Source organism: Mixophyes fleayi, chromosome 1 (assembly GCF_038048845.1).
Source record: "Mixophyes fleayi isolate aMixFle1 chromosome 1, aMixFle1.hap1, whole genome shotgun sequence".
NCBI lineage: Eukaryota > Metazoa > Chordata > Amphibia > Anura > Limnodynastidae > Mixophyes > Mixophyes fleayi.
This window is the reverse complement of record NC_134402.1, coordinates 16,373,791-16,397,347: the sequence shown is the minus strand read 5'-3', so window position 1 is coordinate 16,397,347 and position 23,557 is coordinate 16,373,791. Positions and strand designations below refer to the sequence as shown.

Genomic DNA, 23,557 nt, shown 5'->3' with positions numbered 1-23,557 from the left:
GCAATAACATTTCTGAAACAAATAATTCTATTTAGCAATCAAACAGGAAATTAATTACAATGAGCTGTTTCTGATTTTCTACAATGAGACTGTTGTGTTTGCAGAGTGCAGTTATAAATCAGTCAGCAGTTTATACACAGCTATGTGCTACAGCTATGTATCAACGCCCTGCGCTATAAATTTAGTGGTACATTTAGAATCTGTCATTGTGCTCTGCATTCCAAGATATATTGCTCCCTTAAAAGAGGTTTTATTACTTAAAGGGTGATGTGTTGTGTAGCAGTGATAGCTTGGAAATAGATAAAATTTAATCTAAGCAAGTTTACTATATTGGATACATTTTTTTTCTACTCTGTGTGGGATTTGGATTTGCAGACGTGTTTAATGCAATTTATTTTCTTAATGCAGGTCCCGGTTAGCAGCCTTCCAACAAGACTGCCAGCCTTCTCCGCACTCTTTGACTGGTTGTGCCCGAGAGAATTACGCTGCTTGTCTGACGGCATATACCGGAATTATAGGTACTGTCTGATCACCGTGGGCCTGTTGCAAAACTGTTCATAAGTTCTCACGCTACATGGGTGGCAGACAAGGAACCGTATAATGGGGTCACTTTTAAATAGAACAAATAGAGAAAAAAGCGCTTCCCTTATGAATGTAATTAGGGCTGCCTTATATCGCTGTGCAAAAATACACCATAGGCACATTCAACTGAACTATCAGGGTTGATAGCAGTATCCGAACTGCTAGATTTTAGACTATATATAGAGATTCTATCCCTGGCGCCACATCCAAGGGCACACACAGGATTTTTAAGGGGTCCCCCCCCCCCAAAAAAAAAACATATAGAGAGAGCTGCTGCGCATGCGGCTGCGCATGCGGCCGCGCTTGCGCAGCAGCTTCATTTTTACCGGCACTGAACTGAACTGCAGCTGCGGCGCTATCAAAGAAGCATCTGCGGCGGTGCTGTATTGTACTACAATCAAAGTTAATCAAAGTTATGTATGTTTTAATCTTTAATTATATAATCTAAATATTTCATAAAACAGTCTTTTTAAAACATCAGCACATGTAAACTGTCTCAATTTATTACACTCGTCAGTGCACTATTAAAAATTCTCATAAAAAATATATATTATTGTGCTTCTCAGTTGCGTGAGTACTCATGTTTGTCCTGGTTGTAATGTTAATTCCATATAGTAGATCCTCGGTGTTAGTATTAAGTATTCTCTTTAGTAGGTAGTCCTTACAGAGTTTTCTGGCAAATGCCGGCTGATGATACCGCTGGATAAATTCGGTCCTCACTTCGTGGTTCGCGGATCATCGATCGTTATTAAAAGTTGGTTCAACGCTACCGTACTTTAGTCTTTAGATAATGTCTTATGAGACTTGCCCTAAATAAGTCCACATATACAGATGCCGCTACAAGGTTACAAGTATATATTTAGTTTGGAATTCCCGAACTTCGTTCCAATTCCCGAACTTCCGGTTAGCGGCACTCGATTCAGAAATGTACTTATTTCTATCTGAGCTGGTGTTAGATGTTGAGTATAAAATTTTGTGTCCTTGTGGGAATTCCCATTTGCACCAACGCGTTTCACCTTTACTTGCTTCCTCAGGGTTTGGGAATTTTGTGTGAGTTTGTTCCTTTGGCTATTGTAGATGTGTCCTCTTGTACATCTTGGAAAGGATGTTGGGTGAGAAAGGGCTTTTAAACTCTTGTATTCAAGTCAGATAAAAAAGAAAAGAGGTCTGGGGGAATGGGCAAAAATCACAATGACATTTTACAAGGTTAGGAGTTAATATAGATTGCACAGTAAACCTGTAAATATCTCTGCATTGAAAGCTACACTATCAAGTATGATAATATCTTGCTAATATACCCCTCCCCCTCACTCCCCACTCCACGCAGCTGATTTTCCCAGGGGAACCACTGTTCCCCGATATTGCAGCTTGCCATTGGTGCTCCCGCATTACAGAACCAGTGGACCCCTGGGTAAAACGGCTACAGCTTTAAATTGTCCGCGACAGTTTTGAAAAAATCTAATATTCATAGGCCAGCTTGAGGCAATCCCAACGTACAGTTACTAACATAAATACTATACTTGAGAAAATTAGTTACACGACTTTGGCCCTCTTTCGTTCTCTCGTACTTCTGTCTATGAATGCCTTGAGCATTATTTATATTAGCTGTTGGTGTGGGATGCCCTGTGGGCCGAAGATCCTTTGACACTGATCTCATGTGATCGTTCAGAGGCAATCAGGAGCCCTCATTGGAAGCTGGCAGACTTCCTGCGATTGATGACATCACAGGGTGTGTCTTGGTAACACATTGAGCAGGCTCCTGCCAGTACATTGGGTGTCCACACGGTCACAGCCTGTTTACTATGTGGCTTTGTGTAGATGACAGTACAGGTGATAGTTGCACAACTAAATTCCCCGAAATGACTGAAGGGGTCTACTTGCTGTTGTGCAGCGGTAACGCTCATTATGTCTCGCTGCAAATCGTAGCCATACGTAATGCAGTACCGCTGCTATTAACTGTGCAGGGAAGCCACAGCGAAGGACTGAAGAATCTTACGCTGTCATGGACTGCAGAATGTGAAATGCGCTAAGGTCCAAGCATGTGCATAAGATTTGGTGCAGGAGGTGATTCATGCAAAGCTTTTCTGGCTTCAATGCACCCTATAGGGACAGGTAAGCTAACACCATTTCGGGGGGCTAGTAATGCTTTTCACTGCTTTATAAATTACTAACACTGAAGTCCCCATCTCCAACTTGCCTATCCATCCCCATCCTAAGACAATTACCACCTCACAGTTCACCTGCCCCTTCACTCCACGGCTATCATCTCCAATTATTACCCTAATCCTCTTAATGTTAATTCTCACAAATTTGGCCCTCTCTACCTTGATTGGGGCAATCATCGTCCCTAGCAGCAATCTTCATACCTGAAAAGTGCTGCTGAGAGGTCCGACCATTGGGACGGGAGGGGACGGGACCAACCGGGACCCACCAATCAGCGAGAAGGAGAGGCGTGGCTTCTTATGTTGTCTTCTTGTGTGTTTTCTCTATAGTCTCTTGTATTGATTTTTACTGATTCTGCTGTTCCTCTTGTACCTTACTTATCTATATTTTTCTGTTTATCTTTTAACCCCTTCATAAATTGTGTAACTTGGTTGCGATGGTCATTCTCCAGGTTTATACTGGTCGCAGTTTTGTAAATAGGCCCGTGTGTTAAAAACAGAAAGAGGGCATCACATTTTTTTTATTATTTTCTCCAAAACGCGGTGCTGGGAACCATCTTTTTTTTCCCCCACTACCGGCGAAATGTTGGTGGATTCTGGCGTCCAACCCGCACATTTCATAGACTCCCAGGGGTGTCAGGTTCCAAATATCAGCAGAAAAAGGAGTACAGTCCGAGGTCAGAGAGATGTCAGATTTCTGGAGAAACATGATCTGATCTATGGGGCCAATTCAGTTTGGCGCACTGTTACCATTTCTACGGTAATATTGCGCTGTATTACCGTTAGCACGGTAATTTTAACTCTGTTTTTTGCTCACAGCTCCCGGGGCCGCGAGCAAAAACCCCTGCTTAAAATTACTGTATTAACGGTAATACTATTAGCGCTGCGTTATTCCTAGAATAATGTGACTGGATTGAATCGGCCCCTATGTGTCTATTTATGATTACCAGTCCACAAGTGGCACATTATATTCAGTTCACCTCCCGTTTGTATATAATCAGAGAAGAACCTGAAGAAGAGATTTGTGTTTGAGCTAATAATCTACTTAGATACAAACCGGCCTGTAGTTCAACCCGGGGCTGCAAACAGCGGCTGCTGTCAGATTCAGCAATGGTGTTGGGAGAGAGATTAACACTACGGTCTTCACGCTGCCGTGTGTGAATGACTGGTGACAGTCTGCAGTATGGTACAGTGTGTCAGGTGCTGTTTACTGCACCAGAAAATGCGGTGTGACAGTCGCTGGAATTTCCTTCCTATAACACACACAAGAAAAGTTAAAACAGAGCCACTCTCTGAAGTAAGCCGACATATCTCCCGGATCCCGGCACATCATTATGCTACAGAATGTTATAATTAACTCTAGATTCTTATTCCTTACTGATTGTGCAGCGGTATAAAGAAAAGTAAAGATATTTCCATATAGGCTCTATATTTGCCGACGATAGGTCACTTTATCACATTGTTCTATACATCAACGAGTTACCAACGGTGAAGACACATCTTGTTTACTAATTACGCTGTTAACACTTTTGTTAGCGCTGTCTCCAGATGGTGTTAACAGGTCAAAGGCATTTTAACAAGTGCTTTATTCTTGCACGGGACAACAAAGTGAAATATTATTGCAATGAAATAAATGGACTGGGGGTTGTTCCTCACTATGGCACATTTGCAGCAACTCATATCTGGTGGTCTCACCCTATAGTTTTAATGGGACGATGATGCACTTCAACCGAGAAGAACATTTTTAGGCGTACTCCAAGGAACGTAATGTTTATCCAGATCGGAGACAGGGCTTATTTTGTCGTCATTTTGCATGTATAAAAAAAATAAAAATAAAAATCGGTTGAACAGGGTTATCCTGAACAGCAAATTCGCATTTCAATCTCTATCTGTGAAATCTTCCCGTTAGTATTATTTTTCTGGGGAATTTGAAATAGATAAAAAATATCACCTAAAATTTAAAACTAATGGCGTTGGCTACTGCATGTACATACAGCCAGAGTCTAGTTTTTTAATTCCCACTTGTATAACATATAACAGATAAGAAAAAAACCCTGTAAAATATTTGATACATGACCTCTATCAATCCCAGGGTTAGCCATAGACCTTGAAGGAAATAATAGGACATTAGTCAACTTTTCATAGCTTAATAATGGTAAACGTCGTTTTTCTTCCTATTTTTTACTTAACGGGTAAACGTGGTGTATTTTATAGTCATTAAGCATATCTATAAGGATGTAAAGTAATAATAAATTGAAATTGTACTGAAATTCTTATTCAAAAAATATTTAGCTTGCCACCCTCTGAATAAAACGTGATTACTCCCATATCTGAGCAAGGCTTTGTTGTTATAAGGCAAATAAGTACAGGGGTAAGGACACAGACGGTGGCTGTGGTCTTACATGGGCAAAGGTTTTGTTAGGGTAATTTTACCTCTCCTTTTTCAAGTCCCTTCAGATATCAGTGAGATAAGATGCTGGTTAACCAGGAGATCAGTAATCAAGACACAGACATGCCAATGTCAAGATAGAACTGAGCTGTCCTCATTTATTAGTAGGCTACATTTATAGATGAAAAAACGTTTGATCTGGTTATAGGATAGAAAGTCATGATTGATATTTTCCTGAGTAAGTATAAATCTTCTGACAAAGCTAGTTAGTTCTCTTCATGTCACTTTAATGGGTTCTTCTTATCAACTTTCGCTGGTGCCAGTACTCCCAGTGCCATCATTCGTTATCCCATGTCCTAGGCCTCCATCCGGGGTCTTTGAGATAGTTCAAGGCTGGAGCTGTTGATTACGCTGAATGTATTTTTAAGGCAAATACCAACATTTTTAACTCCTTCACATATCATTATTACCATTATTGCTGAGGATCCTAGAGATCCTTTCACAGTTTCATAATGTGCTGCACTTTGCCTGTGCTGTCTTCTGTTTGACTAGCATTGATGTCATTAGTGTCCTCTGCTAATACCCTGTATGAATGGGCATTAGCAGAGGACACTAACATGACACCATTTGCCTTCATCTGACCAATGCCACCGCAGGGCTGTGCTTTGTTATATAATCATGCTTGCACCCCAAATTTTGAGCATGACTATTCACATGCAGTGGTAAGTTCTGAGAACCCCACGCGTGGCTTGACAGTACAGATGGGATCACTGGGCATTTCCAGTGTGTCATTGTTAAACATGTCTAATATTTTATGTTTGCTCCATTGTTTGCAGGCAGTCCGATCACCCCAAATTACGTGGACAACTCATCCTCAAGTGTTGCCCCTTGGTGCACCTGCAACACGAGTGGGAACCGGCAGGAGGAGTGCGAGAACTTCCTACACTTCTTCACCAACAACATCTGTCTCCGTAAGTCTACAGATACACTTACCTGCACTGGTTCATGGAGATCATAACTCTCCGCTGTAAACGTCTTTAGAACCTTGTCTTATGCCAACAATTCCTAAAGCAGGGAATTCTGTTCCGGCTACAGATTCCTACCAAAAGCTTCATTCGCATTTTACTTGGAACATTGGTGTTGGTTGAACAAGAATCATTTAGCTCATCTTGTCTGAGATAATGATAAACAATGTTGGCTTGTGTATGAAGGTTGTTGTATATTGCTCACATTGTACTTGTGTTACCTCCCACTGTTTGTACAGTGTGTATAGCCTATAGGGGGAGATCTCATACATAGTTAATTTTCAAAACTTTTTTAAAGCAATAAAAAGTGATAGAAATTGCTAAAGAATTAGGATTTCTTTGGCCCAACTCTCAGTTGATTTTCTTTCCTATTTCAGCAAAAATCCATAGATTTAAAAAGCATGATATCACCAGTGATACATATAGAAACCCCACTGAAAATGAATGGGCCCATTGATGTGAATGGGAAAAGCTCAGTTGATGTAGTTTTACATTACTAGTCAAACAGGCTAGTTACAGAATAGTCAGATATTTGTACCTGCTGGAGGTGCCAAGTGTATTCCAAATGGTCTTTTATTATATTTGGTGGGTGTGTTACTTACCATGTCCCTGGTGCTCTCTAAGGGGTATATTTACTAAACTGCGGGTTTGAAAAGTGGAGATGTTGCCTATAGCAGCCAATCAGATTCTACCTGTCATATTGTAGAATGTACTAAACAAATGATAACTGGAATCTGATTGGTTGGTATAGGCAACACCTCCAATTTTTCAGACCCGCAGTTAAGAAAATATACCTATAGAAGTGTTAATTGTTTTCCCTTAATTAGGTTGTTAATTCATTTGTTATCACTGTGATTAAACCTCAAGATTGAAGACGTCCACTGTGATTACACCCGGCCCTTCATTCTTTCTCTTTCCCTGATATCATCTCACCTCTTACTCTGCCATAGTCCTCTACTGCTCCCTCCGTCACCTTCTCAGTTACCAGTGTCAGTCCATGTGGTAAATGTTTACTATCTAATATAAGACAAGAGACTGAAAGATACAAGGAGGCACATTATAGGGAAGGATACACAATACTCTTTATGTAAGTAGCCTTCACCAAGTCCAAAAAAGAGTAATATGACAGGCTATTATTTAAAATAGAATTTGGCTGCCACCATTAATTAGGTGAACTCCAACTTAGAGCAGGCTCGGACAACACCGGCTTGTCCATTGCTAGCTGCCAGCATGCTGGGACTTGTAGTTTCACAGCGGCTGACTTATCTTTAAACAATAATATTTGATTCCAACTCTAAATTAGGCCCAATGTGCACACACCTACACACACATCTACACACCTACATACACACACAGTTACACCATACTTGCCAACTCTCCCGGAATGTCTGGGAGACTCCCGCATTTTGCAAGAGTCTCATGGACTCCCGGGAGAGTGTGGCAATCTCCCGGATCTGCCCACTTTCTAGGGAAGTGGGCAGAATTAGGTCCCAAACGCAGCGATTCCCGGTGAATCCCAGTGTTTGGCCCCGCCCCCACACTGTCAAATGACTTAGACAGATTAGACAGAGGCAGCAGCTTGCGTCATTGCGTCACAGGGCAGCGGGTCCAAAATGACACACATTTTGGAGCCCCCCCCCCCCCCCCCATCACGCCCACCTACCTCGCAGGCTCCCGGAAACCAACATTTTAAAGTTGGTGAATATGAGCTACACACTTACTTACTCACACACACTCAATCACACATATCTACACACTTAAAAACACACACAGCTACACACTCCATCACACACATGCATCTACTCACTCACACATCTACTCACTCACACATCTATACACTCACACACACCTACACAATTACACACACACCTACATACGCACACATCTACACACACAGATACACACACACCTGCACACTCCATCACACACATGCATCTACTCACTCACACATCTACTCACTCACACATCTATACACTCACACACTTACACAATTACACACACACCTACACACGCACACATCTACACACACAGATACACACACACCTACACACTCCATTACACACATGCATCTACTCACTCACTTATCTAGACACTCACACACACCTATACATTTACACACACACCTACACACGCACACAACTACACACCCACATACACACACACACACACCTACACACTCCATTACACACATGCATCTACTCACTTATCTAGACACTCACACACACCTACACACTCAATCACACATATCTACATACTTAAAAACACACACAGCTACATACTCCATCACACACATGCATCTACTCACTCACACATCTGTACACTCACACACACCTACACATTTACACACACACCTACACACGCACACAACTACACACCTACACACTCCATTACACACATGCATCTACTCACTTATCTAGACACTCACACACACCTACACATGTACACATCTACTCACTCACACATCTATACACTTACACACACCTACACATTTACACACACACACCTACACACTCCATCACACGCGCACATCTACTCACTCACACATCTATACACTGACACACACCTACATATCTACACACTTACACACACACCTACACACGCACACATCTACACACACAGATACACACACACCTACACACTCCATTACACACATGCATCTACTCACTCACTTATCTAGACACTTACACACACCTATACATTTACACACACACCTACACACGCACACAACTACACACCTACATACACACACACACCTACACACTCCATTACACACATGCATCTACTCACTTATCTAGACACTCACACACACCTACACACTCAATCACACATATCTACATACTTAAAAACACACACAGCTACATACTCCATCACACACATGCATCTACTCACTCACACATCTGTACACTCACACACACCTACACATTTACACACACACCTACACACAACTACACACCTACACACTCCATTACACACATGCATCTACTCACTCACACATCTGTACACTCACACACACCTACACATTTACACACACACCTACACACGCACACAACTACACACCTACATACACACACACCTACACACTCCATTACACACATGCATCTACTCACTTATCTAGACACTCACACACACCTACACATTTACACACATACCTACACATGTACACATCTACTCACTCACACATCTATACACTTTTACACACTTACACATTTACACACACACACCTACACACTCCATCACACGCACACATCTACTCACTCACACATCTATACACTGACACACACCTACACATCTACACACTTACACACACTTACACATCTACACACTCACACTTACTGAAAGTTTTACAAAACAAGACTATTCCCGCAGCCCAGATTAGACGGAGGCAGCAGCTGTGCAGTCGGCACTGAGATCAAGTTCTGCCTGGAGAGTGTAAAGATTAATGTGTTGCCTTTGCCTGTTTGATTCAATCATTGGCCTCTTTAATGGCGTCGGCAATCAGCGGTGAGTTATGTTGAACATCTGATCAGACGCATAAAACTGATTTTCCTACAGACTGGCTAATGACTGCTCAGGAATAAAACGCAGGACTGCTCAGTACTGGCCTTCAGCGATATTTATTGCTAATTTTGTGTAAGAAAAATCTCTATATCAGAGGTTTCACTTTTAGTAACTTTTCTTCAGTAATTTAAAGCAATAAGATCATATATAACTTGTGTTCGCTTCTTGTGTTTTAGAGAACTCTATTCATGCTTTCGGCAATGGGACCAATCTAAACTTGGCGCTGAATCCATCCTTGGCCTCTCCAACGCCAGCGCACAAGGAGGAGAAATATCATAATGTCTCTGTTCCTGCAGCCAAGGAGAGCGACATAGTCCATGTACAGCCCACAAAGGTAAAGAGTGCTGGAACTGTGCACCGGAAGGACGGATAGGAGGAAGCATTATTTTATCTGCTTTTAAAAGTGATTTAAAAGTAACAGCAACTCCAACAGTTCACATTTTATTGTGCAGGTGCATATGACTAGGGTTAGATCGCCTATTGTACTCATTCTCTTGCATGCCATGTGTAACCTTTTTTTGAAGTCTACGTGGCTAGAACCACCAGTAGCCAATCACAACATTTTAACATTAACGGCAGCACAAGATGATTAGAGCATTTTTATCAATGATTTTTGTTCATCAGGACTTATTGCAGTGATAAAATAAATCTCTTATGGGTGAGATTTATAAAAAAAAAAAATACTTGCCACTGCATCTTAACATATGCATGAGCCAATTTGGTGAAGCCAGTGCCGGCAAAAACCTGGCAAATCTTACCAGCGACGGCGTCACCAGCAGTGATATTAATGGCGGTAACCTGTTGTTGTATAGGGCAAGGTGAGATAAGAACCTATCACTGCAAATTTCCTTTAATTAGCCCCACAGTTTGTTGATACATCTCTCTGGAACAGGAAGGCTTCGTACAGATTGGTGGACTGGAAACCAGCTCAACCAATCACTTGAAACCTAAACATACATAGCCTATCACAGAAGTGGTTTAGTGAGTGCATGTTGTGGAATGTCGGCTTCTATCAGCAGTGAGCAATACGACTGCAAAGTTCCATAGGCCAGTGGATTCCAAACTTTTTCAGTTCAAGGAACCCTTAGGGTTTCTAGAAATTTTTTCAAGGCACCCTAAGCCAAAATAATTACCAAGTAGCCCCCTGCCTTGCTTACCACTGGCCCTGGCCAAGGCACCCCTGTGATATTGCCTAGGCACACAGTTTGGGAATCACTGCCATAGGCTCTAGTTACGTAGATCCAGCCATGAATTTGTTCCAAATAATGTACTACAGGGAAACTGAAATAGACCAATCACAATTATTTTAGGTAAATAGATAAGTCAAATATGAAAAATATAGAACTCAATGCATTTTTTTTTTGTATTCTGGGACTTAATTATTATTATTATTATTAATTTTTATTTATATAGCGCTAGCATATTCCGTAGCGCTTTACAATTGGGAACAAACACAGTAATAAAATTTAAAAACAATTCATAGGACAATGGAAGTTGGATACATGAGGGTAAGTGCTACATGTTACATATTGTTCCAGCAAGATTGCAAAGGGCTTAGTGGGCTCTATGATCCAGGCAAACAGCGATGTTGATCAGGAGTCAGAGGGTTGTTGTCTTGTGTGAACTGTGTAAAGGGAGGTAATAAGGTACATTAGGGAGGTTAAGAGTGTGGTTGAGGAGTATTATAAGCTTGCCTGAAGAGGTCAGTTATCAGAGAACGCTTGAAGGTTTTAAAGATTAGAGGAAAGTCTTATTGTGTGAAGGAGGGAATGCCACAAAGTGGGTGCAGCCCAAAAAAAGTCCTGTAACTGAGAATGGGAGGAGGTAATGAGGATGAAAGATGCAGATTTTGTGCAGAACAAAGGTGTCTAATTGGAAGATATTTTGTAACGAGTCAGGAGATGTATGTTGGTGCAGTTTTGATGATGGCCTTGTATGTTAGTAGAAGTATTTTATATTGGGTTCGGTAATAAGCAGGCAACCAATGTAGAGACTGACAGAGTGGCTCAACAGTGGAAGAACGATTTACAAGGAAAAACAATCTAGTCGCTGTGTGCAAAACAGATTGCAGGAGTGAGAGTCTTATTCAGGGAAGACCAGTGAGGCTACAACTGCAATTGTCAATGCGGGAGAGTGGATGAATTCAAATTTTTGCAGTGTCTTATGTGAGATATGTGTGTATTGTGAAAATGTTCCTTAGATGTATGTAACAGAATATAGATATAGATTGGATGTGGGGAAAAAAGGATAGTTCTGAGTCAACGATCACACCCAGACAACGAGCTTGTGGGGTAGGATGTATTGTCATGTTGTCAACAGAAATAGATATGTAGGATATGTTAAAGAGCAAGTAAACGCTTAACCCTCTGTTAGCTGGTGGGAATAGTGTTAGCTCTGTTTTCAAAAGATTGAATTTGAGAGGACATCCAAGATGAAATGGCAGAAGGACAGGCAGTAACGCGGGACAAAACAGACGGTGAGAGATCTGTAGAAAAGAGATAATTTTGTGTATCACCCACATAGAGATGATACTGAAATCCAAAGGATCTTATTACTTTTCCAAGAGAGCTGGCATAGATAGAGAAGAGTAGAGAACCTAGGACTAAGCCTTGTGGTGCTCTAATGGACAAGGAAGCAGAGAGCAGGTGAATTCAGAGAAACAAACAATGAAAGAACAAATAGATAAGTGGGATGAGAACCAGTGTCCTGAAGACCTAGGGATTGTATGAGAAGAGAGTGGTCAACAGTGTTGAATACAGCAGAGAGATCCAGCCAAAATAGAGGAGAGTAATGGCCTTTATATTTAGTAGTCAAATCACTGACAACCTCGGTCAACGCAGTCTGTCGAGTGTTCAGAATGAACGCCAGCTTGAAGAGGGCCCAATAGATGGTATAAGGAAAGAAAACATGAAAGGCGAGTGTAGGCAATTCTCTCAAGAAGCTTGGAGAGGGTGAGAGCTGAGAGATGGGACTGTAGTTTGAGAGCTGAGAGAGAGAGATGGGTCAGAATATTATTTTTTCTCAATAGTAATAATCACAGGCTTGAATAATGATGGAAAGATACCAGTAGAGAGAGAGAGATTACAGATTTTAGCTAATTTGAGATGAGCACAGGAGACAGGGATCAACTGATCTGTGAGGGTGTATGATCAAGTAACAAATAGTAGGGTAGGAAGATAGAAGAGAGTAGATACTGCATCTCTATTTACGGGATCAAATAAAGAGAAGGTGCCAGAGGAAGGAATTGAGAAGGTTGTATGTCGAGGAAGAGGATACCATTGCATATCAGATCTTATCAGTTGCAGTAGGATCAAGATATTGGACACTGATAGTAGTTGGAGGGTTTGGGGTGGGCAGGTGGAGAAGAGATTTAAATGCATTAAAATGATTTTTTTGGTTACAATCCTGGGAAGAAATGAGAGATTGGACGTACGTTTGTTTAGCATTGTCCAGGGCATTTTGATAGGAGTGACAGACAGCAGTAAATGTGAGGAAATCATTAGATTGTACAAGATCTACACCAATGGTGCTCTACTTTGAAAGAAAGTTTTTGAAGCTGTTGGGTTACATTAGTGTGCCGGGGCTGACAACAAAGTTTACACGGAGTGTGATGAGTAGCCGGAGCCACATGATCAAGGGCTGTTTCTAGGGATTGAAGATGTGGTACAGCAATATCAGGAGAGGAGAACGTAGAAATTGTGAATAGAAGGTGTTACAGAGATGTTGAAAGCTGTTGAAAATTAATAGAGGTAAGATTTCTGAATTTGGTAGAGTTCGAGAGCATAGAGGTTAAAGTAATGGAGGAGAGCTGATAAGGTGATGATCCACAAAAGCCTGTTACTTAGATGATAACCTTTTTTTATTCTCCTTCAGGTCTCAAAGGAGGAGCCCTTTTTAGTAGGAACCAATGAGATCAAGTCAGAAGTCTTCAACTCTCTGGTCCCTTCTTCCGGTTCCCAGTTAGTCAGTGGTGGATGTTCCTTTCTCGTCACTATATTTTTTCAGACCTTTATCTGAAGACAGTCAAGTTTTCCCTGTTTTATGCTCCGAAAAAAATAATAATTGCTGGGAGAAAAAAAACAAAAACTGTGTCTTCTCTATTTTTTTTAATTGTTAATTCATGGTAATCTTAAAAGTCCCTATTTTCATTTATTGTCTTTTGAAATGATCGATACATCTCTTCGCGTCTCGAAAGTGATTTTTCAGAAACGTTTCAGGAGAAGGTCAGGTGGTGTCACCTGGAGATCTAGAACATTGCGTGGTAATTCTGCCAGTGGTGCCTGAGTCCTCCGAAGCTTCTGAGATAAGAGACAAACGTCTACTAGGACTCAGCAGAGCACAAGGACAAGAATTATGTGATTTGCGCTAAAATCAAAATGATCTAAATATATGATGAAATTGTTGAGATTATGTTCTTAAATCAAATAGTGCGTAGGAAAATGCATAAAAAATGTAACAAATCCTACTATGTTTGCATTATATGAACTCTTATTTTCTACATCCCAGAGGGGGGAGAACTGTGTAAATATTATGTAATGGATTTATCTGTGAAGGAAAATGGAGACCGAGAAACTTACAAGGAAAGACGGGCTGCATTTTTCAAGACTGGCTTATCTTCGTGTAGTTTTTTGAACATCTAAAGTGCTTGTGTAGTAAAGATGAGCAAAGTTGCAGCGGAACGTCCCAGAAATTTTGCACGGAACGAGCCGTTTCTCAAAGGCGCGAAGTTCCATCGATGCTAACTTCGCATCCCGCCTTTTCTCCACCAGTCCGCGGAATGGCATGCTGCTCTCTTTTTATAAATTTGCATTCCGCATTTATAGTCCATAAATAAAACGGGGATTACGTCGTTGTCCATTCATTCTGCTATATGGTGTGGTTTGGGTATAATATTTGAGAAGTCTGGGCGGAACAAAAAATATAGGGGGAATTCCGCACGGAACATTTAAATCCAAATTCCGCCAGAGATACGTCCAACATTCCGCTCCCAAACCATTTTTGAAAATTACTCTCATCCTTATCGTATACCTTAACTTCCCGGGAAACCTTTTTCATGATGGTCAATGAGACAATTTCTACAAGATGGGACAAAATGCTATCACAATATAAGAAGATTTTATTTCAAGTCAAGTCAACAAAAGTCTTTTATCAGAATTTGGTTGTCCCCCTCTCCCTCCCCCCTAACCTTTTTTTTTCCTTTATGCAGAAATAGAGTTGAATCCGATCCACACACAATATAATTGTTAATCTTGGGATTTTTTTTTTTTTAAAGTAGCATTAAATTGTACTATTGAACTCTGGGAGTCAAATTATGTTTTTAATTGTGTTTGTCTAATTTGTGGTGTGTGTCCTTAACATGACATTCTTGATTCTGTGGATAAGATACACATGCAGTTGTTATTTAAAGATTTCCACTGCTCTATTATTTTCTTTATTGTTACTATCTTTTATTTTTATGGTGCTACAAAGGGTCTGCAGCGCCATAAAGAGAGCACAGCTAAAACATACATGAGAGAAGTAAGCACAACGATGGGTACAGTTAAGCAGAATATTAAATGCATGGATGCAATTAACAGAACAAATTGCATGGCGTATAGAAACAATTCAGAAAAAGACAAGACGGGCAAGTGAGGGAGACGGAGATATTGTGTTCCTATGAGAGCTTACATTGGAAGGGAGGGGATGGGGTAATACAAAAGGGGCCATAGGCTAAGTTGGGACCACAGTGGTGTGATGGACTGCAGCATGGTACAGAGGCCTAGATGGGACGATGAGGGTGCAGGGGCCTAGATGAAGCCATAAAGGTGCAGGAGCCTAGTTGATGCAGAGGCCAAGATGGCATTGAGATGAGGTAGTCCAGCAGAAGGCTGGATGGTGGTGAGACCTAGTGGAGCTCTATGGCAGCAGAAGGCTGGATGGTGTTGAGGCCTAGTGGAGTTCTATGGCAGCAGAAGGCTGGATGGTGGTGAGGCTCTATGGCAGCTCTTGCTCGGCACCCAAGTAATGCACAAGTCAGAGACACCATTTGAGAGGGCAAAAGTAGGTAATTTGCCCATAATGCCAATCACACTGTGCCACTTTCCTCTGCTGACCATAGCTCTGAGACTGTGAGAACCTCCTCTTGCCTCTCCCAGCACCCTCATAGCTTAAGCCCTTCCCAAAGCCTGGCCTGCTAGCTGTTCACTAAAACCGGATCTGATTTGGGTAACCATAAAATCCATTCCTTAGTGACAAAACAGTTATCAAGCGCTGACATATTACACCGTGTGCACATAGAGGTGATCATGAAACAAGCAAATAACATACAATGACATTAAACAGAGGAACCTGTCCAAATGAGATTATAATCTAAGAGGTGTGGGTAACACCTGATAAATAAGATAGTGGTGGGGAAGGTGTCTATGGCTGCTGTTAGTAGCCAGCATTATCCACCGCCAATAAGAAAGCAGCCACTGGTGAAATGAGGAGAGATTGTGGAAGGTGGAATCAAGGACCAGTCGCTGTAGAGATCTTAAACCAGTCAGATGCTGGCAACCATGTCTGTCCTTCAACATTTATCTTAAGTGAACCTCCTTCCTCTGCTGGTTCTGCAGAAGGCTGCAGCTTTCATGCTGCTTGGGCAAATCCTGTGGTTATCTGCCAGGATTTTGAGTAACTGCGTAGTCCAGTGTTTAACTGCTGGAAACACAGCCTGCTGCTGCCACCAGAGGAGCCAACAGAGCTCATTAAAGGGGTAACCAAGATGGTAACAGAAATGACAGTAATATAATATAAAAATAATGTGATGTGTCTGGGAAATAAGCTAGAGCCACACATTTATGCAACGAAAATGTCCACGAAGCCAATCAAATACTAATTAACTTATTGCAGAGATTTAACATTAATATATATATATATCATACATAGAAAAAGTAACAAATGGCGTTGATCCCAACTTTATACTCACTCAGTGTCTAGGCACACACCACAGGCAGCTGCCGTCCTCCAGGTGCCTGGTGGTTAGCCAGGTAAAGAGGATAAATCTGTAGGAGAGGAGATAAAGGCGCCTGAGAGTGTAGCAGCTAGGTGTCTGTAGCCCAATACAAAGTAAGAGTTCTAGATGTCAGGAAAATCCATATGCACTATCCCCAGGTCTAGGCGAATTCAAGCATCACTGTGCCTCGTAGTTCCAGGCAGAGGGGCCGGAAGTAGACAACACAACCAAAAATAATGTATTATTTCCAACACAGGTACAGCACCAAATAGTAGTGAATCTGTGTACCAGATAGAATAGAATAGAAGGCTTATCCGAGACAATCCTGTCTGTGTTTCATATAAACATAGAATTAAGGGCAGATAAGAACCGCTTGGCCCATCTAGTCTGCCCATTTTTTTAGTAAATCTATGGTAACTTATACCCTATTTGATCATTTATTCTTTATAAGGATATTCTCATGTCTATCCCAAGCATGTTTAAATTGCTCTACTGTATTATCCTCTACCACCTCTGACGGGAGGCTATTCCACTTATCCACTACCCTTTCTGTAAAGTCATGTTTCCTCACGTTTCCTCTGACCCTACTTCCCCCCAGTGTCAGTACATGTCCTTGTGTTCTAATACTTCTCTTCCTTTGTAGAATGTTTCCCTCCTGCACCTTGTTATATCCCTGGATATAATTGAAAGTTTCTATCATGTCCCTCTTTTCCCTTCTCTGCTCCAATCTATACATATTAAGATCTCTTAGTCTTTCCAGGTAAGTTTTGCTCTGTAGACCATGCACCATTTTAGTTGCCCTTCTTTGTACAGTCTGTAATGTATTTATATCCTTCTGGAGATACGGCCTCCAGAACTGAGCACTGTATTCTAGATGAGGCCGTACCAATGACCTATACAGTTGTATTATTACTTCTTTCTTTCTGCTACTGATTCCTCTCCCTATGTTTCCATGTCGTTCCAACTCCAACCTGCATATCTCCAAAATGGATAACCAACCTTTTCAATTCCTAGATAATACAGAACATAATACACCTTCTCAGGCACAGGTAAGGTCACAAGTAAGGTCACAGTAGTCACACAACATGTGGCGAAACGCGTTGAGGGACTGCTGTAACCTAAGATTATATATATATATATATATATATATATATATATATATATATATATTTCTAGAACACTCTATACCCTATAAATAATATTCATCTCCCCAACCACTTTAAAACAAGGTCCAGACTGAAAGAAGAATTTATGGTGGCAGTTTGGCACATGTAAAATCTGCCATCTCTCCCCCATTATTACATTGTGCCCTACAGTACCGTTTACTTCCTGTAGGGATTGGTAGAAATACATGAAATTGAAGGGGATTTATAAAAAGGGCGTTCAGAGCGGTTATCTTTAAGAATTCCATAATCACGACTGTCAGGAAGAACCATTATCCTCCTGTGGATCGAAATTGACAGATACCTCTAGAGCAGGGCTGTCCAACCCGCGGCCCGCGGGCCGCATGCGGCCCAGCAACCCTGTAAATGTGGCCCAGAAGGAGTTTTGGTTGTGGCAAGGGGGCAGCACTGTTAATGGAAAAAAAAATCCTGCAAAAAAAAGAAAAGAAAATACTTACCACGCGGTCACGTCAGCTGGTACTCCGGCTCCCTCCCTTGTCTCCTCCTCCGTGTGGTGCTCGCAGTGAATGTCAGGCGTGATGTCATCATGCCCAACATCCATTGCGGAGCGCAGCACAGAGGAGTCACCCGCGCAAGAAGAACAATCAGCAGCACAGAATTGGAGAAAAGAAGAGAAGAGGACAGGAGAACAAGCCGATTAAAAGGTAAGTTAAGGGGGATGTTTTTTATTATTTCAAGGGACACTGACCTGTGAATAAAAGTCACCTGGTCCTGGAGCATCATGGACCTTATCTCCCTGCTACATACTTCTACTTGTAATACTAATGGGGCATTATATATTATTATCTTTGGCCCATTATAAGTTGTTATCCCTTAACTAACATAGTGGTGTAATTAGCAAAACAGGTCACAATTTGGGGTCACAGTGGTGTATATGTCAGGTACCGCAGGCCTGGTCAGGGCACCCTGATATACAATGCCTGGCTTAAATGCACTTTCTTGATATTGCATCGAAACAATACAAAAATTGATTATAGTATAATAACTAGAGAGGATTTTTTGAACAGGGCGATTGAAAGGTAAGTATACGGGGATTTGAAAAAAAAGTGATTATATATATATATATACATATATATATATATATATATATATATATATATATATATATATATATATATATATCACTTTTTTTCTCATATATATATGTTAACTATGTTTTCTATGGGTTTTTTTGGATGATCAGCTATCGTTATTGTTAGTGTATCTTATGTGCGGCCCAAACCAACTCGTCGTCTTTCAATGTGGCCCAGGGAAGCTAAAAGGTTGGACACCCCTGCTCTAGAGAGTTTGTTTTGCCTTCTTCTGGATCAACAGGATCCAGTAGAATCTATAATTTCTTAATAAATTTATGGTTTTTTTTACATCACTGTAAAAATTATATAATTCAGCCAGAACTCCACTTTATATGCCAGTTTTCTTTATTTCACTTCCATAAATGTGAGATACAACTTCTGTATACAATTAGGATTGTCCGCATGCGGCCCAGCAACCCTGTAAATGTGGCCCAGAAGGAGTTTTGGTTGTGGCAAGGGGGCAGCACTGTTAATGGAAAAAAAAATCCTGCAAAAAAAAGAAAAGAAAATACTTACCACGCGGTCACGTCAGCTGGTACTCCGGCTCCCTCCCTTGTCTCCTCCTCCGTGTGGTGCTCGCAGTGAATGTCAGGCGTGATGTCATCATGCCCAACATCCATTGCGGAGCGCAGCACAGAGGAGTCACCCGCGCAAGAAGAACAATCAGCAGCACAGAATTGGAGAAAAGAAGAGAAGAGGACAGGAGAACAAGCCGATTAAAAGGTAAGTTAAGGGGGATGTTTTTTATTATTTCAAGGGACACTGACCTGTGAATAAAAGTCACCTGGTCCTGGAGCATCATGGACCTTATCTCCCTGCTACATACTTCTACTTGTAATACTAATGGGGCATTATATATTATTATCTTTGGCCCATTATAAGTTGTTATCCCTTAACTAACATAGTGGTGTAATTAGCAAAACAGGTCACAATTTGGGGTCACAGTGGTGTATATGTCAGGTACCGCAGGCCTGGTCAGGGCACCCTGATATACAATGCCTGGCTTAAATGCACTTTCTTGATATTGCATCGAAACAATACAAAAATTGATTATAGTATAATAACTAGAGAGGATTTTTTGAACAGGGCGATTGAAAGGTAAGTATACGGGGATTTGAAAAAAAAGTGATTATATATATATATATACATATATATATATATATATATATATATATATATATATATATATATCACTTTTTTTCTCATATATATATGTTAACTATGTTTTCTATGGGTTTTTTTGGATGATCAGCTATCGTTATTGTTAGTGTATCTTATGTGCGGCCCAAACCAACTCGTCGTCTTTCAATGTGGCCCAGGGAAGCTAAAAGGTTGGACACCCCTGCTCTAGAGAGTTTGTTTTGCCTTCTTCTGGATCAACAGGATCCAGTAGAATCTATAATTTCTTAATAAATTTATGGTTTTTTTTACATCACTGTAAAAATTATATAATTCAGCCAGAACTCCACTTTATATGCCAGTTTTCTTTATTTCACTTCCATAAATGTGAGATACAACTTCTGTATACAATTAGGATTGTCTGGTCAGTAATTTTCAACATGACATATGAAATTCACAACTCTCTCTAATGTTTAGGGACGGTCCCAGGTTTTAAGAATTTGTCCCTAAAATTTTGGTATCCTGTTTTTCAGTATTGGGCACAATAAAATTCCTCATTTTCGGCATGTTAGGTACAATTCTTATAATGTATTTTTTATAAGCGATATGCAAATAGACCATAATAGTGCAGTATGTTAAAAAAAAATCAAAATCTTTATTATAAAAAGCAGATTAAAAATTGTGCTTCCATTGAGACGATAAACAGCTTGTATGTTATATGGTAATGGTCCGTTCCTGGTGAATTCTCCTTGACAATGAATAACCCCTTGAGGAGGTAACTGTGTGAGGCTATAAGAAACTCCAATATTACATATTTCATGCATGTGTCATTACGAAACACAAAAGGTTAGTGTGATTGATTGATTGATTGAGTGAGTGAGTGAGTGAGTGAGTGAGTGAGGCAAAGTGCTCCGTGTGCTTAAAGAGTGAAGAAGTGGACATGTGTTATATATAAAAAAAAGGGGAAGTGAAATTTGTTTGTGCCATAGGGCCTGATTCATTAAGTAACGCAAAACCATGTTGCATTGGAGATTGAGGTAAATTTAAAATGTGATGGTAGATTTATATTTGGGGGTAGGGCATGTCCTAGATCAACTTTAAATTTCAGTGTACAAATAAGCTTTTAAGTATTTGTGTGCCACATGAAAAAACAGACATTATTTTCCTTATGTGCAAAATAATAACTAATTTGCACCCCTTGCATTGCGACATGGTTTTGCCCAAAACACTTGAGTAAGAAAAGTTACTAATTTTTTTGCTTATCTTTCCTTAATGAATCAGGCCCATAAAGATGAACTTGTATTTATTCTGTATCAACAAAAAAAACAACTTCATTTTGTCACTATTTACAGGTTATGTTACAAAATGAATTTGTAAGAAAAGATTTAACATTTATTACTCAAAACCTATTTTATAAGAGCAAAACCTCCCTTATGTTCATATGGTGTAACGTATGTAGTATAAAATTCATTTGTACGACACAGAGATTTATTTTGTAGCACAAAATCTGTTTACGTGCAGGTCTATGCTTACTTATGTAGACAAAACAACAGACTAAGAAACAGTTCCTTATAGGCAGAAATGTTCGCTACAAGAACTTCAACTTGCTGATGACTTGTTTACAACAGTGTCTAAGGTAAGAGCAGTATAAAACTCCAAACATTAACATTAAAGGGCAATAGTAATCTTTTTCAACCAAACTGCTATGCACATGCCATACTTCTGTCTAATAGGTTACGTTAAACATATATGTTGTTTATTCCTTCCCTGTGTATAAAAGATTCTTCATGTCTCATATTCATCCATGCCAGCCTTCAACAGAATTATTTTTCTTATACTATTTTATCCCATCCTATCTAGGCATAATATTCTGACTTTCCTATAAAACTATAGCAATCCCTGTCCAAATGCAACAGTGCAATCTGATACATGTAGTGCCTTCCATACTAGGCTGTAAGAGCAGAATACTCTACAAATAAGAAGTATATGTCTCTCCTTTTATGGCTTCCTTTGTGGTGCTGTTCAAGTCATGTAGGACAGGAATTCTGCTGGAATGTTCTTGCTCCAACTTGTGGCTCTCCTTACTGAAGGTAAATGTGGTACTATGTTCTCTCATTCTTCAACATCTGATTTCATACCTCCCAGCTGCCCCTCTTTAGGCGGGACAGTTCTGATTTGAGGGGACTGTCACACAGTCCCGATATTGAGGACTTTTGTCCTAATTTAGGGCAGTTCGGAGATATGTCTGGCCGAATGATGTTCCTTGGCGTGAAGGGAAATTTTAAGGGAGGGAAGAGTGTTGAGGGTGAACCAGCACTTCCAAAGTGTTGAACACACCCCCATCAAGCATGACCACGCCCCCTTCTCATGTGTTCCTGCCACGCACGTTGTCTTGAATTTTAAATCTTTATTATTTAGAGATATGTGATTTCAATGTCACCTTTCTTTAAAACATCTTTTCCGGTTGAGCTTGTTGCCTTCGCTGAACTACTTGTGAAATGTTGTGAAATTTAAATGACACAGAGTCCTTGTCAATCACCAGACTTCTGCTAATTGTTACCTTGGTGCAAAATTCTATATACTTTTTGCCTATCTTAATAACTTTATGTCCATGATCTTCCCATTGGTAGGATTTTCTTTTGGAACATGTACATAGGCCTTGCTTCCAAATATTATAAATGTGCTGCAATCCAGGCTTCTTTTGTTCCACTGTTCATATGGAGGTTTATTTATAATTGCTTCACCCAAATCTTGCCATTGACATATTCTCTTGACGGTTATCAAATAAGATCAAAGGCATTTCATATCTGTCTGGGTGACCAGTAAGTATCAACACACCAGGTGGGCCATCTCCTATTTCTACGGTACTTCTGCTGGCCTTTAATCGGCTTCATTAGATCTAGTTTCCTAGAAAAATCTGAAAGAAATGGTGATATTATATCAATAACAGCAGAGGAAAGGGTCTTTGGAGGTCTAATATCTGATGCTATGAAGGTACGTAATCAGGGCAGAGCCCTATCTCCAAAAGTACAGTAATAAATTAGAAAATAAAATCAGAGAAGTTGAATAGCTGAACATGTACAACTAAGAGGAGAAAAAGGGCAGAGGTGAGAGAAATGTTAAAATATATCTGTACCCCCAGGGCAGGTATATCCCAGGGGTACGAACTATGAATCGCTGACAGTTGGTGGTTTCAGCGCCTCCACCTGGATCAGTTTGGACTCAGCTTGTTACAGGTAACGGATGTATTCCTTGCCCATTACGTTGGCATGAGCCAAAAAGGAACATTTATTTTGGTGACAATGGGTAAATGTAACTGATGGGAAAGGAATGTGCTAACAGCCTAAATCAATGGTAGATCAATTGAGCGCAGTAGTACTGAATGAGAAATCAATCCATCCCCAATGTAATAACGAGGACAAAACTTACATATGCTGACAGCATGCAACAGTAATTCAATAATGCTTAATAAATTCTAAAGTAAATTATTGC

The 23,557-nt window shown here is 40.4% G+C and overlaps 1 protein-coding gene across 1 annotated transcript in view; it reads left to right on the top strand.

The window, feature by feature from the left end:
* Window positions 1–15,030, top strand: part of GFRA4 (GDNF family receptor alpha 4) — a 320,254-nt gene extending 305,224 nt beyond the window's left edge. Inside the window, exons 6-9 of the mRNA XM_075189927.1 lie at window positions 409–518; window positions 5,970–6,104; window positions 9,893–10,050; window positions 13,590–15,030. Coding sequence (XP_075046028.1) covers window positions 409–518; window positions 5,970–6,104; window positions 9,893–10,050; window positions 13,590–13,733 — 547 coding nt within the window. The 3' untranslated portion in view covers window positions 13,734–15,030. The remainder of the gene's footprint in view (window positions 1–408; window positions 519–5,969; window positions 6,105–9,892; window positions 10,051–13,589) is intronic.
* The last annotated feature ends 8,527 nt before the right edge of the window (window positions 15,031–23,557 follow it).